The sequence below is a fragment of the Varanus komodoensis genome, unplaced genomic scaffold, assembly GCF_004798865.1.
Source record: "Varanus komodoensis strain SLA01 unplaced genomic scaffold, ASM479886v1 scaffold33, whole genome shotgun sequence".
Taxonomy (NCBI): Eukaryota; Metazoa; Chordata; class Lepidosauria; order Squamata; family Varanidae; genus Varanus; species Varanus komodoensis.
Window position 1 is genome coordinate 4,586,320 of NW_025335817.1, and position 13,190 is coordinate 4,599,509.

Consider the following 13,190-nt stretch of genomic DNA (forward strand, 5'->3'; position numbering starts at 1 on the left):
CATCGAGATCATGTTGTCTGAACCTACCCATGCTATCAAACTAGTTTGCTATCCACGAACAACCCACAGGTCACAGCCCAACACCAAACCATGGGTTCTCTTCATGGGTTATTTGTGGCTAATAAACCATGGTTTATTCATGCAGCCAGGCTTGGACACAATAACCCATTTTTTAACAGCAACCTAGGCTCGAGAACAACCCACGCTTGAGCTATACCCAGCCCTTGGATGAACCTGAAACTATGTCAAACTGCCGCAGACTCACCGTGACTTCTCTTTGGCCTTTCTTTAGCTCTTCATCCTTTCCGGCATCACTCAGCTGCAGACTGTAAGACAAAAAGGCTCTGCTCATGGGCATCTTCTCTGTCTCGCTCAGATAAACCCGGCGCACGTATCTCTCCCCACACTTTAAGGGTCAGCTGAGAGGAGCTCTCGATACAGTCATCTGTTAGGTTGTTGGACACTGCCAAGCAGATATTCCACATGGCTGATTCCCAGATTATGGAAACAGCTGTCTGCTGAAGTTCTCCAATGTGGGGTCTCGGCCTTTTCATAAAAGCAGACTTTAAAAAGACCCACTTGCTTCGACAAGCTTCTGAAGCTGAATGTGCCTAAAAGCTGAATGTGATTTTATCAACAGTTTGTTTGTCTTTGTTTGTCCTTCCTTTTTATGACTTTTTTGCAATGTTAAGTTGCACTTTGCCCTGCTGGGTTTTCCCCAGCATGCAAATTTTGCGCTGGAAGGAAAGTTATAAATTCATCATAAGGCACACAAAAAGCGTTATGTGGAACAATTTAGTCCAACGTTTTGAGTGGGACAGGAGGGCCCCTTGCCCTTCCCAGCACAAATGACTCTGCCGGTGGAGCGGATATTAACTCCTTCAAGGGCAGAGAGGGATTTTCACTGAACATATGGTACCGGGAAGAAACATTTAGCCTCCCCAGTCCATGTGCTTGGCTTCTATTTATACCGGAAAAAGGTTAACTGCAGTCACCCAATTTGCAGAGCATCATGTCCGTTTACTTGCTAGTAAGTCCTGGGCTGCTAACATTTGATTACCTGGTGCACCTCTTAAATCACCACAGAAAGAGAAACTGCATCACAAAACAGAGGCCAAAAGAGGAGAGTGGGTGGCGTACACGTTCACATGCTGATAATGCTATTTATAGAGGATTTAGAGAGAATCATTGTAACTGGAACAAGAATCCAGTACATCTCAACCAAGTGTGCAAGACGGCAACCAGGAGACCTGCCTGGTGTTAACTGCCAGCAGCCAACCCTTCTTAGCATTCTTATCTTTCAACTGCAGTGGAATTCAAAGGCATGGGATGGTGCTCATAGGGTGGCCACACTGTCCTCCTTTGCAGAGGACTGTCCTCTGTTGGACGGGGCTGCCAGAGGATTACGAGTGGATGGTGTCCTCTGTTTGAAGGGCTGTCCTGTCCAGTCGCCAAACTCTCCCCTTCAATGGGGTCAACTCCCAATTACATGGAATTGCAGCCAAGCTAGCCCAACAGGCAACCAGGAGATACACAGAACTTTTCTGCTGGGGCGAGTGCAGAAACGCGGTCCAGGAACTCTGTCCTTTGCACTACGCAGCGAATCCACTCACCTGCCATTGGGAGAATCCAAGCTCTTTTCCTTGTGCAACGCCTCCAATTTGTCCAGGCTGTGCATGGGCCCTGTTTTGTCATGCATTGGCTTCACTCTGTAGTGGGGTGGGGGAAGAGGGGAGGCACAGAGAATTACAGGTTGATTCTCTAAGGAGAAAGAGACCCTCCAATTGTAGCAACAGAAGCAGCTGCCCCATACCAAGCCAGACCTTCAGTCCTTTGGCATAGCATGGTCTATAACCGGGATGTGGAATCTTTCGGACCAGCGCCTAAATTCCATCTCAGGGACGCTCTCAGGGGCCACATTCCAGTGGACGGGGGAGCCAAAGAAAAAAGAGGCAGGTCCAAATTACTGGCATGTTTGAGACTAAAGGTTTTACCACCTGGGACTAAGTCTTAAGAAAATTATTTCAACCTGTTAGAAGCACAAAAGCCAAGACTCAAAAGCCAAGACACCCAACAATCAGTGGCTGCAGGGAAGGAAAGCAAGCGTGGCTTTCTGGGGAACTCCATATTGGAATGCAGACAAGCTAGATCTGGCTTCCAGACCTCAGGTGCTGCACATCTGCTCCAAGATTTCAGAGTGGGAACTTTCTCAGCCCTACGGGACAGATGCCAGGGATGACGACGACAACAACACTGCATATATATCCCACCTTTTTGCCTTTTGTGAAGAACCCAAAGCAGCTTACACGACTCTTCTCCATGCCCTTTTTATCCCCAGAACAAGAACCCGGTGAGGTAGGGTTTGGCTGAGGGTGAGACACTGGTCCAAAGTCACCTGGTCACCCATACTAATCCAAACTCAAACACTGATTCTCCAATTGCTCCTCTTGGATGCCCAAATGCTGTTCAGCTGCAGATCACCTCCCAGGAGACGCCTCTGCTGCAGGATGCATGCCAAACAAGCTTATTTGGGATCATACTAAGGGGTCAGACTAGATGGCCCAGGAGGCCCCTTCTGACTCGCTCTGTTTCTATGTTATTTCCCCCCCCCCCAAAATGCCACACCTTGCTAAAGCATCAGTAAAGGTGTCTGAGAAATCTCTCACCTCCTGCCTGCTGAAACTGAAGGACTGCTATATGATGCGGACAATTTCCCCCATCAATGCTGTCTTGATAAATGGGAGCGGCCCTTCCTCTTAGTACTAAACTAGCTCCTAAAAAGCAGTTCTGATACACTGATAAATCCACAGAACTGTGTGCACATGTGTGCGTGTGCAAGAGTGTGAGTGTAGAAGGGAAGAATAGATATTCTGCCAGGAAAACCCAAAGCAAGCAAGCAAGCAGGAGCGGCTCATTCTAGCACAAGTGAGAAGGGAGTGCGAAGCTTTTAAAAACATGTTAAAATAAGATAAATGAAATAGCAAGATATATTGATATACTGATATATGGTTAAGAAGGTTGGCTTGTTTGTATTCACCAACTTTTTTTCTTCACATACCTCCCTAACAAAAGTCTCCTAAGTGTTCAGATGGTAACAGGAGGAAATGCTTGCTTTGAACAATTTTGGGTTTTTTGATGACATCCTGCAAGGCGATGCTACAGCTTGTATTTGACTTGGTGGTATTAAATATGGGTCTTTTGATTGATGCTACAGGCATCATCTGGGCCTGTGACCATTTCCAAACATACTGAAGTGGCGCTGGGACCAAATGGCCGAAGGGCCGTCTGGTCCAGGCACCTCTGCAAGGAACGTGAACTGCATACCTGCTGGGAAGAATGTCTCTTAGCAAGGAGAAAAGGAGCCTGTCCTTGAACACCGACCAAGAGGCAGCAGCTGCAGGAGTATGACGGATGCTTCCCTGCCAGAAAGGACATTTACTAGAGCTGGGACCACGGACAGGTGGGAAAGAGCTGTCGTTCCAATGCTTACGTTCTTCCTTTCCCTTCTATATTGTCCCATTCCATATGTCCAAAAATGTTATGGTCTTTTTCAGACAATCACAGCAACAATGGGGAAATCGGTGTGGCTTATTTATTAAACTACTAAACCGAGACTCAGGAGATTAAGTTTCTAGTCCTCATTCAATCAGGAAAGTCACTAGGTGACTTCAGACCAGGCTCTCCACCTAGTCTACCTCACAGGATTGCTGTTGCAAAGACAAAACAGACAGTGGGGGGAACCTGATGTTCTCCTTATGTTTCTTGCAAAAGGAATAAAGGCAAGGTATAAATGCAATATAATAATAGCAACAGCAACATCAGCAGCAGTACAATGTCAGTACATCAGCAGTACTATTGTCTGCCCTTTTCCACCAAGTTGCTATTGTCAGGAAAGCCTCGCTGGCAGCTGCAGCAAAGATAACCCGGTTCAGTTTGGAAAGACCCCTTTCGCCTTGAACCTGGCAGTTTTATTGAAAGATCACCCAGGACCTCTGCAGTTACTTGCAACTTCAGCTCCAACTAAAAAATCACAGCCCATGTACAGACACTTTGATAACCTGTTAGTCACTACACCACTGCAGAGTGTTAAGTTTCCAGATAATCTTAGTACAATAGCATCCTGATGACTTTCCACATGACATAATGTTCAAAACCAATATTGAAATATTGGTAACAATAATATGGAAAGCATGACTGATTCCTGCATAGACCTCTTTGCAGTTTGGATCCTGTTTAAACATGCAAATGTGTCTGATGGAGGAAGCATTCAGGAAGTCTGGTTTGACAACTACGCTCAGCAGGGGCTTGTCTCTGTGGGACTAGATGCAGAGGGGGGTCCATTCAGAAACAAACGGACACCTTTGCTTCTGTTTGCTGATGAGAACACAGGTATTTCCTCATTAATAGTATTGGCCTCCAGCAGCTTCTCAGTCTAGCTAAGAATGCCATCTTCTTAAGGCAACAGCAATGCTCAACAGCAACCTGGCTGTGAATTCTGCTGGTTTGTGAGAAAGAGGAGTAGCTTTGATTTTTTAACACAAAGGCATATATAAGCAACGTTTTTCTACCAGGATTTATCTGAAATTTCCAAACACTGATCAGGAAATAACATTTTTTTAACGAATTCAGCCAATGGAAATACGCAGGCTTTCTCTCCGGCTCCACCCCTCTCTGAAATCCAATGGTCCTGACAAGCTTTTGTGGACCTATAACAGGGCAAGGATCTGACCCATCATCACACGCTTGGAGTGCGTTCTCTGGCCACAGGCAGGGGAGGCTGCAGTCCCACCTACATCTGATGCAACACGTCTCCTCTCTTCACAAATGAAGCCAAACCTTGAACATCAGTTACACTAATGCCGATAATGTACAATACCGAGAGCATCCAATTTCTGACATGTTTGCAACAAGCACTCCAGCTGCAACTGGAAAAAAGTAACCAGGCAAGGGAGCAGATAGCACTGTATCGTTATAGCTGGCCAAATTCCTTTGGCTAAGCAACATTACTGGGCAAGGACCCAGGATGGCTGGTAGACACCTCCTGGATGAGAGATAATGATTAGGAAATATGTGGAAAATTGAGATAGAACAAACCAAGGCCAAATGCACTGAGGGAGAAGGCCAGGGTTGCCCTGCATGTTAGACTCCTGAAAAAGAAATAGTTTATCTTGCATTAAAGATCCCATCCTAAGCATGATCCAAATCTAATGGTGACAAATTCTACCCATTCTTGAGTCCTGATCCAAGACCCTGGAGGGAGAATTAGATGTGTTGAGAGATTCCAACTCAGCAGTCTCTCTTGATCAAAGTTTGTTTTTGCTCCACGAATCCTGCCCTTTCTGACATAAGACATGTGCTCATTTATTCTAGGGGTAGAGATGTGCGCACCTAAGATTTTTCTTTTAATCCGTACTCATCAACATCCACCACTTGTGGTGCATCGGGAAGGGGTATCTGGCAGAATCGGGGTGGCCTGCAGCTCCCCATCAAGCGAGCCCCAGCCTCGCCACCTGCCTCTGCACTGCCTGGAAGCTTGTCATTGCCAAGGGCACCATTCAAACTAGGGCCTATTTCATTCTTGGCTTTCCCCTTAATCTCCCTGAACAGTTCAGATTATCAGTTTGCCAACTTGGCAGGAGTAGTTTGAAAAGCCAAAACAAACAAGTGCTTGACCTGAAAGGTCTTCCCCATCAGCAAAGCTCCGGGCCACCTTTGAAGCTAGAAGTGAGCAGGAAATTACTCCAAACTGACAAGCCATTCAAGATAAGAGAGGTGAAAGAACTCAGGGTCCCAGGAAGCCAAACAACCAGGCCAGGCAGCTCTGGAAGGGAGCCAAGCAAGCACCTTTGGGCAGTGCTGGGGAAAGGCCCCAAACCCTGGGCCCAGGGGCCAAGTCCAGCCCTCCGAAATAGGATCTGGCCCTCAGGCCGAAAGGGCTGTCAGAACAGGACGTCCCTTCCTCCTGCTTGCGTGGCTCCATCTCTTAAGCAGCTCTCCAGGGACGCGGGGACTCTGAGTCTAAAGGTGATAGAAACATCCCACATACACATACTTAGGAATTGCCAAAACGGAGGAAACATCTCAAGAAGCACTGAATATGCTAATCTGTTCATATGCAAATTTTGAATTTTTTTGTACGCCTTCTTGTTCGTTGGCTAGTGGTGGGCAGGGGACATTCTACAGGTCTTTACTGTTAAACCAGAGCTGGACAGGAGAATCCTTCAAAAACAGAGGACAACTCCATGTAAAAGACAATTCCTTCACTCCCGTGCCACTTACGTCACACCAAACATGACCTGCAAGGTTCTTCCCCCACCTACTGGCATCTAAGTATGTTGGGCTACAACTCCCACCATCCCTAGCCAGCTGGGGGACTGTAGTCTAACACACCGCCAGGTTCCAGAAGGCTGACCTACAGCAACTTTCAACTCCCATCTCCTTTCCTGTTTCGCAGCACCTTTGAGCCAGACACGGAGCATCCACAGGGGGCAATTCAGCTTTGAACCCATGCCCCAAAAAGGCACCATATTGACCAATAGAAGCCCATTTTAATTTTTTTTTAGCCCTCTCCCTTTATCGGTGTCTCTTCTGCCAGGAGCTATCACAGGGCAAACACAGCAACTTGTGAACAAACAGATTCAAGATAAGATAAACAACTGCAAAACCTGGAAACTTCTCTAGTGCTCTCTTCTTTCCAAGAACAGAGTAGAATCAACTTTCCCTGCTCTGCTCAGGGGAAAAGAAATAGCAAGAGAAGATCTGAGATTCCCAGGAACTGAAATTATATGTCCTGGCAGCATGCTCTTACAAGCGATCCCTCATTTTTGAGCCTATTTGCCCCACGAAGACTCTTGCAGCACCTTAAAACTGAAAGGCACAATGCTCCGCCTGTTTATACACAAACCTCCTTGAAGTTGTAGGCACCCTTTTGTTTAAACATGCACACTGATAGCACCCTAAACAATTGTTGTCAGGCCTAAGCTTTCATGGATATTGCCCACTTCATTAGATACATGAAGTATTAACCTCAAATTGCTAGATCTAGGGTGTATGTGTGTTTAGTGTGGTCAGAGGGAATTATAAGACAAAAAGTACAGAAAGTGATAGTTAACAGTCGCCATTCACAAAAGGCATTGCTGCAATGTACTGTGAGTTTCTTTTTAAATTCCTGAGTCTTTATTCAAAACAGAGGAAATAAAGTTGAATATCCTGATGGAACGCGTTTCAGCAGCCACAGGAATGCCGCTCTCCAAAAGACTGGCATTCTCCTTCCCACACTCCCAAAGGAACCCTGGATCGCCATCATTTATTTTTTTTGAATGATTACCAGCTTTCGATTTAGGGGAAAAAACCCAAGGTGACTAACAAGGCACATTAGAAGCATAATTGTGAAACTCTTAAATGAAACAAAGCTGCAGAGGAAAAAGCAGAACAGAGCAGAAAGACGGGCCAAGCGGTGCTTTTGCCTTGCCATCCCAGCGGGGCTGGCCCGGCCATTTCAGTGCCTGAGGCCAAACCAAGAATGCTCCCCTCCCGTTCCACGTACAGCCAAGCCTTTCTTGTGCTTGGACAGCATCCTCCCCTACACATGGGGATATCAGGCTGCGTGGAACGCAGACTCCCCCGCTCCAGCACCTACTGCCTAACAAGAGGGCAGGATGCTGGTCTCTTCTCTCTATTAGCTATTTATTGGTTGCATTTTATCCTGCCCGACAGCCAAAGCTCTCTGAACAGGCACTGAACTGCACCCCGAGTTTAACTGCCATACAGAGAATCATAGGCTAGAAGGGGCCAGAGGGCCATCAGGTCCAACCCCCTGCTCAGGGCAGGGCTCTCAAGTTAAACCATCCCTCTCAGGTGGCCGGCCAGTTGCATCTTGAATGCCTCCAGTGTGGGAGAGCCACCACCTCCCTAGCTAACTGGTTTCATTGGCATATCGCTCTCAGTCAGGAAATTTCTCCTGCTCTCTAGCGGGAACCTGGCCTCCTGTAACTTGAGCCTGTTACTCCACGTTCTGCACTCGGGGATGATCGAGAAGCGATCCTGGCCTTCCTCCGTATGACAGCATTTCAAACCCTTGCAGAGTGCTATCACTTCTCCCCCAAGTCTTCTCTTCCCAAGGCTAAACATGTGCAGGTCTTTCAGCCTCTCGTCACGGGGCTTGGTTTGCAGCCCCCAGATCACCCTTGCTGCCCTCCTCTGAGGCGTCCTCACCAGAGGACCTGCCCTTGCCCAGGTGTTTCGTGCTCGATGAATGTTGAGGGTGTGGACCATGTAGCAGCTCCACAAGGGTCCTGCAAAGCTATTCCCATGAGGAGGGCTGTGGATTTCACTGTTGCTGACATGACGTGGGCTCCTGGGTGGCCAAGAGTTGCAGACCAGCCAGCTTGTAGGCTGGGGAGATGCTTTTTGCGATCCAGGAGGCTAGTCTTGAAGCGGACGGATAGAGGAGGACTTTAGCCCTTTTTGGAAGAGCATGTGTGGAAATCCAAGGATGTGCCCAGTGGATTTCTTTCTCGTTGATGGTTTCAGGGCGGCATCAAGGGTGTTCTGAAGCCCCGTGGCAGAGTATCGGCTGTGAGGTTTATGGTGCAAAGTCCTCGTGCTGTGAGGCGTGGAGTGTTGAGGTCGGGGTGGAGGATTCTGTCTTGGACTCGTGATATCAGGCCTGGGCTGTGAGGGAGACGGAACGCCTCATGGCGGAGCCGCAGAAGCCGACCGAACCACAAAGGTACAGACTGGCACCCGCTGACACTTGCGTATGTCAAGGCTCATGCGGCTGAGAGTGTCCGCCAGCATGTCTCTTGCCTCTTGCCAATTTCAGGTCCCTGGCTTCTCAGGTTGCCACAGCAGGCTCCCCATCCCAGAAGGGATGTGTCTGTGAGGATGACTGGACTGGACTGGACTGGACCAGCAGCGGTGGCTGTTCCCGGTGGGTGGGGGGATGTCACGGCGTGTCTTGCATGGGTCGTTGGATGAGCGGAGCATTTGGATGAGCCACTATTGTAGGGCCGCACTGGGATCTGTGCGCAGGTGACCTCTGCCTTGGCCAGGAGTCCGAGCAGCTTTAACGTTCGGCATTCAGCGCAGAGGCTCTGGGTGATGCGAGGCGAGTATTAGCTGAGGATGAGCTGAGGTGGGTCCTTATGAAGAGGGTGGACTGGGACGGGGAGAGAATGGCTTTCCCGTGGTTCACGCAGAAGCCCAGCCCGCAGGAGAGAGCAGGCTGTGTGCAGGGGGCGTCCTCGTTCTGCCGCATTTGGGCCAGGCGCAAGCGGTGACCGCCATGCGCTCCGTGCCCCCGGTCCACGCGAGTGGGCGCCCGGCTTCAGGGTTGCTGCTCCGCTCCTGAGCTGCACATGAGCAGCCCGGAAAGCGGGATGCAAAGCAGGCTGCAACTTGCCAGGAAGCCTCAGAAGCTATTTGCAGCCTCGCAGGTACAGAGCATGTGAGCGGGCTGACGAGGCCATGAATCCAAGGTGCTATGCAAGCAATAATCAGAAATAGATCACAAACCTACAGGGATGGCAACTTGACCCTCTCCCCCCCCCTCTCGCACACGCGCACGCACACACACACACACAATCTCTTCCTTCCTTTTTTCTTTCAATCAGTCGTTCAGACTGTGGCTAGCATCCATTTTCTTGGCAGTGCCGGCTCCAGGGTTTTGTGGGCCCTGGGATGAGGCATCTGCAGGTGGCCCCCTCCCTCCATGGGTTGACCCTCTCACCAGCTGCCCCTGCTCCGCATCCCCATCACTGCTCACATTCGGTCGCCCGACAAGCAGAGAGCCGATCAGCAAGCAGGCAGGGACCCCTGGGTCCCTCCCCGTCACCCCCACTTTGTCTGGGCCAAAGCACGCGGTGCAGGTGAACAAGCAGGTTGCAGTGCTAAAGCCGGCGGGCCCCTGCTGGAGGGTGGATCCTCAGCCAATGCCCAACCATGCCTACTTTCGGCGGTGGCCATGCGTGCCGGGGTTGCAAACATCGCCTTTGGACAAAGGAAGTCCATGTTCGGATCCTTCCTCCAAATGGAAATTCAGCTTAGGAGTTCAGGCAAGTTGCAATTTCTTAGCCCTCGCGCCCCCCCCCCCCCCCAGTGGGCCGACGGAAACCTTCTTTTGGAAACAGCCAAGTTCCCTGCCCTGCCCTATCCGGTTCTTATTTAATTTTTAAACATTTTCACTGGAGTTGACCTTCCAACATGCAGTGCCACATTTATTTCAGAGAATGTCCCACGTGGCTTCCTTGACCAACCTCTTCAAGTCGGTGCAGAAGAATCGCTTTTGTGCCTGGGGATTCTGGCCCTAGGCATGTTTTATTCTTGTTGTGAGGCAAGCTACTTTTTTTCCAACCGCACCAACCGCTCTCTAAGAAAGGGGTGTGTTGTTACTGGCCACAAGCACAGGCCAGCCAGTTTGTGAGAACACCCACACCACACTAAAACAAAAAAGCTCCAAATGTACCTACCGGTCCCAAAATTTTGGAAACCCATGTCTTAAGTCTAACCTACCTTGCAGGAATACGGTGAGGCTGGAATGAAATTCCAGATACTTCCAATGAGAAGCAAACCGAATTAAACCTGTGATGCGCATGGGAAGGTGGCTTGTATCAGGGCAGACATCTGTCCCTCCTAGCCCAGGCTGGTGGTGGTGGCGTGGCGGCTGCAGTCCCTGAGGGTCTCAGATCTGTTAAGCTGGGGAGTTCTTGCATGAAAACATAAGCTCTGATGCTGGGCTGCTGTATTGTCTCTTCAGGGAAGGGAAGGGAAACCCAAGGTAACAACAACAACAACAACAAAATCCAAATAGGTAACCTCAGAATAAATTGTAGGATATCTGACACCAGGAAGGGCAACATTAAAGAACCTCCAAGGGAACCTTTTAAGCTCCTGGGTCAATCACCTTAAGATGGCCACTTGAGAGAAAGGAAAATCAAAGACAAGTATCAACTTGAAATTGCTGGCACCATCCACCGAGAGAATGGACTCCCTTTCCTGGGACTTGAATAATGCGGGGGGGGGGGGGATTAATCACAGGACTGTTTCTCTGCTCACCATGGCAATGACTTTTGTGTTATCTCTCAACATTTTGTGAATGACAACTTGTTTATCAAAGCATAGGTATTACTGTCTGTACTTTCTGCATTCCAATTCCTTCCAACCACAGGGTTTACATTCTGTCTCCCCCTCCTCCCCAGCCTCTCAATATAAAATTGTCAATGATCAGAGACTCTGCAGGGCCTAATGAAGGAGATGGGTATCCACAAACTCTTCTGCCAGAAAGTTAGTCCTGAAAGCAGCAAAACACATGGTGTAAACACATACGCCCACAAACACAGTGATATTGACAGCAGCTAAATGTTTGCTTCTTATAATTAAATTAAAAGCTTATTATATTTCTATCCTGCCTTTTCTCCTGCAAAGAACCAAAGCAACTTTCACAATCTTTCTCCTGCTCTCCATTTTATCCTCACAACAACCCTGAAAGGTAGGATAGGCTGAGAGTCTACGACTGGACCAGTCACCTACTAAGCTTCATAGCTGATTGGAGGACTAGAATCCAGATCTCCCAAGTCCCAGTGAAGCACTCTAACCACTATACACCACTGCCTCTGTGTGAGACATTCTTATTGCTTTCTCTTCCTGTCACACTTCAGACTAGAGGAGCTGCTTTCCTGCTATTTCAGCACTAGTTCCTACAACATTTTGGGAGGTTACCCAAATGAAACAAATCTGCTCTTGATAGGAAAAGCTATGGTAGCCACTACCGACTCATTTCAGCGAATCCAGCTGGTTTTCGCTTTCTCCTCCTGCTTCGTTCCATCACTAGGCAGTTCTCAGCCGCCACGTCTCCTTCTAGCGCAAGCCAGGACCGAAGCACCAGCAAGAAACTCAGCACCAGTAGCGAAGTGTGCTTAGGCAGGTTTCAGCACCTGGGCCAGCAGGTCCCGGGGTATTTTTTTAGCACAGAAAGAGGGATGATGCCTTCCTCTCCCTGCCTCTGGAGCTTGGCTTCTTCCGCCCAAAGCATGCAGCCTGATTCAGAGCCAGGGCAGTGGGTGCAGGATACTTAACCACAAAGGACCATGACTTGCACTGTTGGTTTGCAGAGCAGTTTATAATGAGAAAGAGAGAGAAGGTCAAAAGCAGCTTTTGCTCCCAAGCACTGATCTGTTTTCTTGGAACTCTCAAGAGCTATTTCTGGGTCAGCTTTGCTGCTACTTTTAGCCACTCTCAGGGCCACTGCAGTACGTGGGGTTCAGTTCATTCCCACAAACGGAAAGACCTAAAAGGGGCAGGCGGCCTGTGCTTGCTTCATCCTCTTTGCCCAGGATGCCACCCAAATGAAAAAAGCAAAACTTCGGAAGCACAGGTAGGATCCCGAGTGGGGGTGGAGTGAATGCGGGACACGAGTGGCCATGGGTGCAAACTGCACTGATCGTATCCTCAGGCCTGCCTTCCCTCATCGGGTGCCCTCCGGATGTTTCCAGCATCAACTCTCTCACCACCTCTATGCTGGGTGAGGCTGATGGGGACTGTACTCCAAAGTGCCTGGCAGGTACCAGGTTGGAGAAGGCTGCCTTGTTGATTTGGTTGTTGTTAGTCGCAAAGTCATGTCCGACCCATCGCAACCCCATGGACAACACTCTTCCAGGCCTTCCTGCCCTCCACCAGCCCCCGGAGTCCACTCAAGCTCACACCAACTGCCTCAGTGACTCCATCTAGCCACCTCATCCTCTGCCGTCCCCTTCTTTTGCCATCCATTGTTCCCAGCATCAGGGTCTTCTCCAGGGAGCCCTTCCGTCTCATTAGGTGGCCAAAGTATCTGAGTTTCATCTTCAGTATCTGGCCTTCTAAAGAGCAGTCAGGGTTGATCTCCTCTAGGACTGACTGGTTTGATTGGCTTGCTGTCCAAGGGACTCGCAGGAGTCTCCTCCGGCACCACAATTCAAAGGCTTTAATTCTTCGGCGCTCAGCCTTCCTTCTGGTCCAGCTTTCACAGCCATACATTGCAACTGGGAAACCATAGCCTTGACTATATGCACTTTTGTTGGCAGGGTGATGTCTCTGCGTTTTAGTGTGCTGTCTAGATTTGCCATAGCTTTCCTCCCCAGGAGCAAGCGTCTTTTAATTTCTTGGCTGCAGTCCCCATCTGCGGTGATCTTGGAGCCCAGGAAAATAAAATTTGT

At 49.1% G+C, this 13,190-nt stretch overlaps 1 protein-coding gene across 5 annotated transcripts in view; it reads right to left on the minus strand.

The window, feature by feature from the left end:
• Positions 1–13,190, minus strand: part of GRAMD2A (GRAM domain containing 2A) — a 50,392-nt gene that overhangs the window by 18,673 nt on the left and 18,529 nt on the right. For 4 of the 5 annotated variants that reach the window (XM_044438782.1, XM_044438784.1, XM_044438783.1 and 1 more), the window contains 2 exons: positions 1,614–1,709; positions 266–326 (listed from right to left, as the gene is read on the minus strand). In XM_044438782.1, coding sequence (XP_044294717.1) covers positions 266–326; positions 1,614–1,709 — 157 coding nt within the window. Of the gene's footprint in view, positions 1–265; positions 327–1,613; positions 1,710–1,823; positions 2,492–13,190 lie in introns of those variants that run through there. The other variant, XM_044438785.1, reaches the window with a different exon arrangement.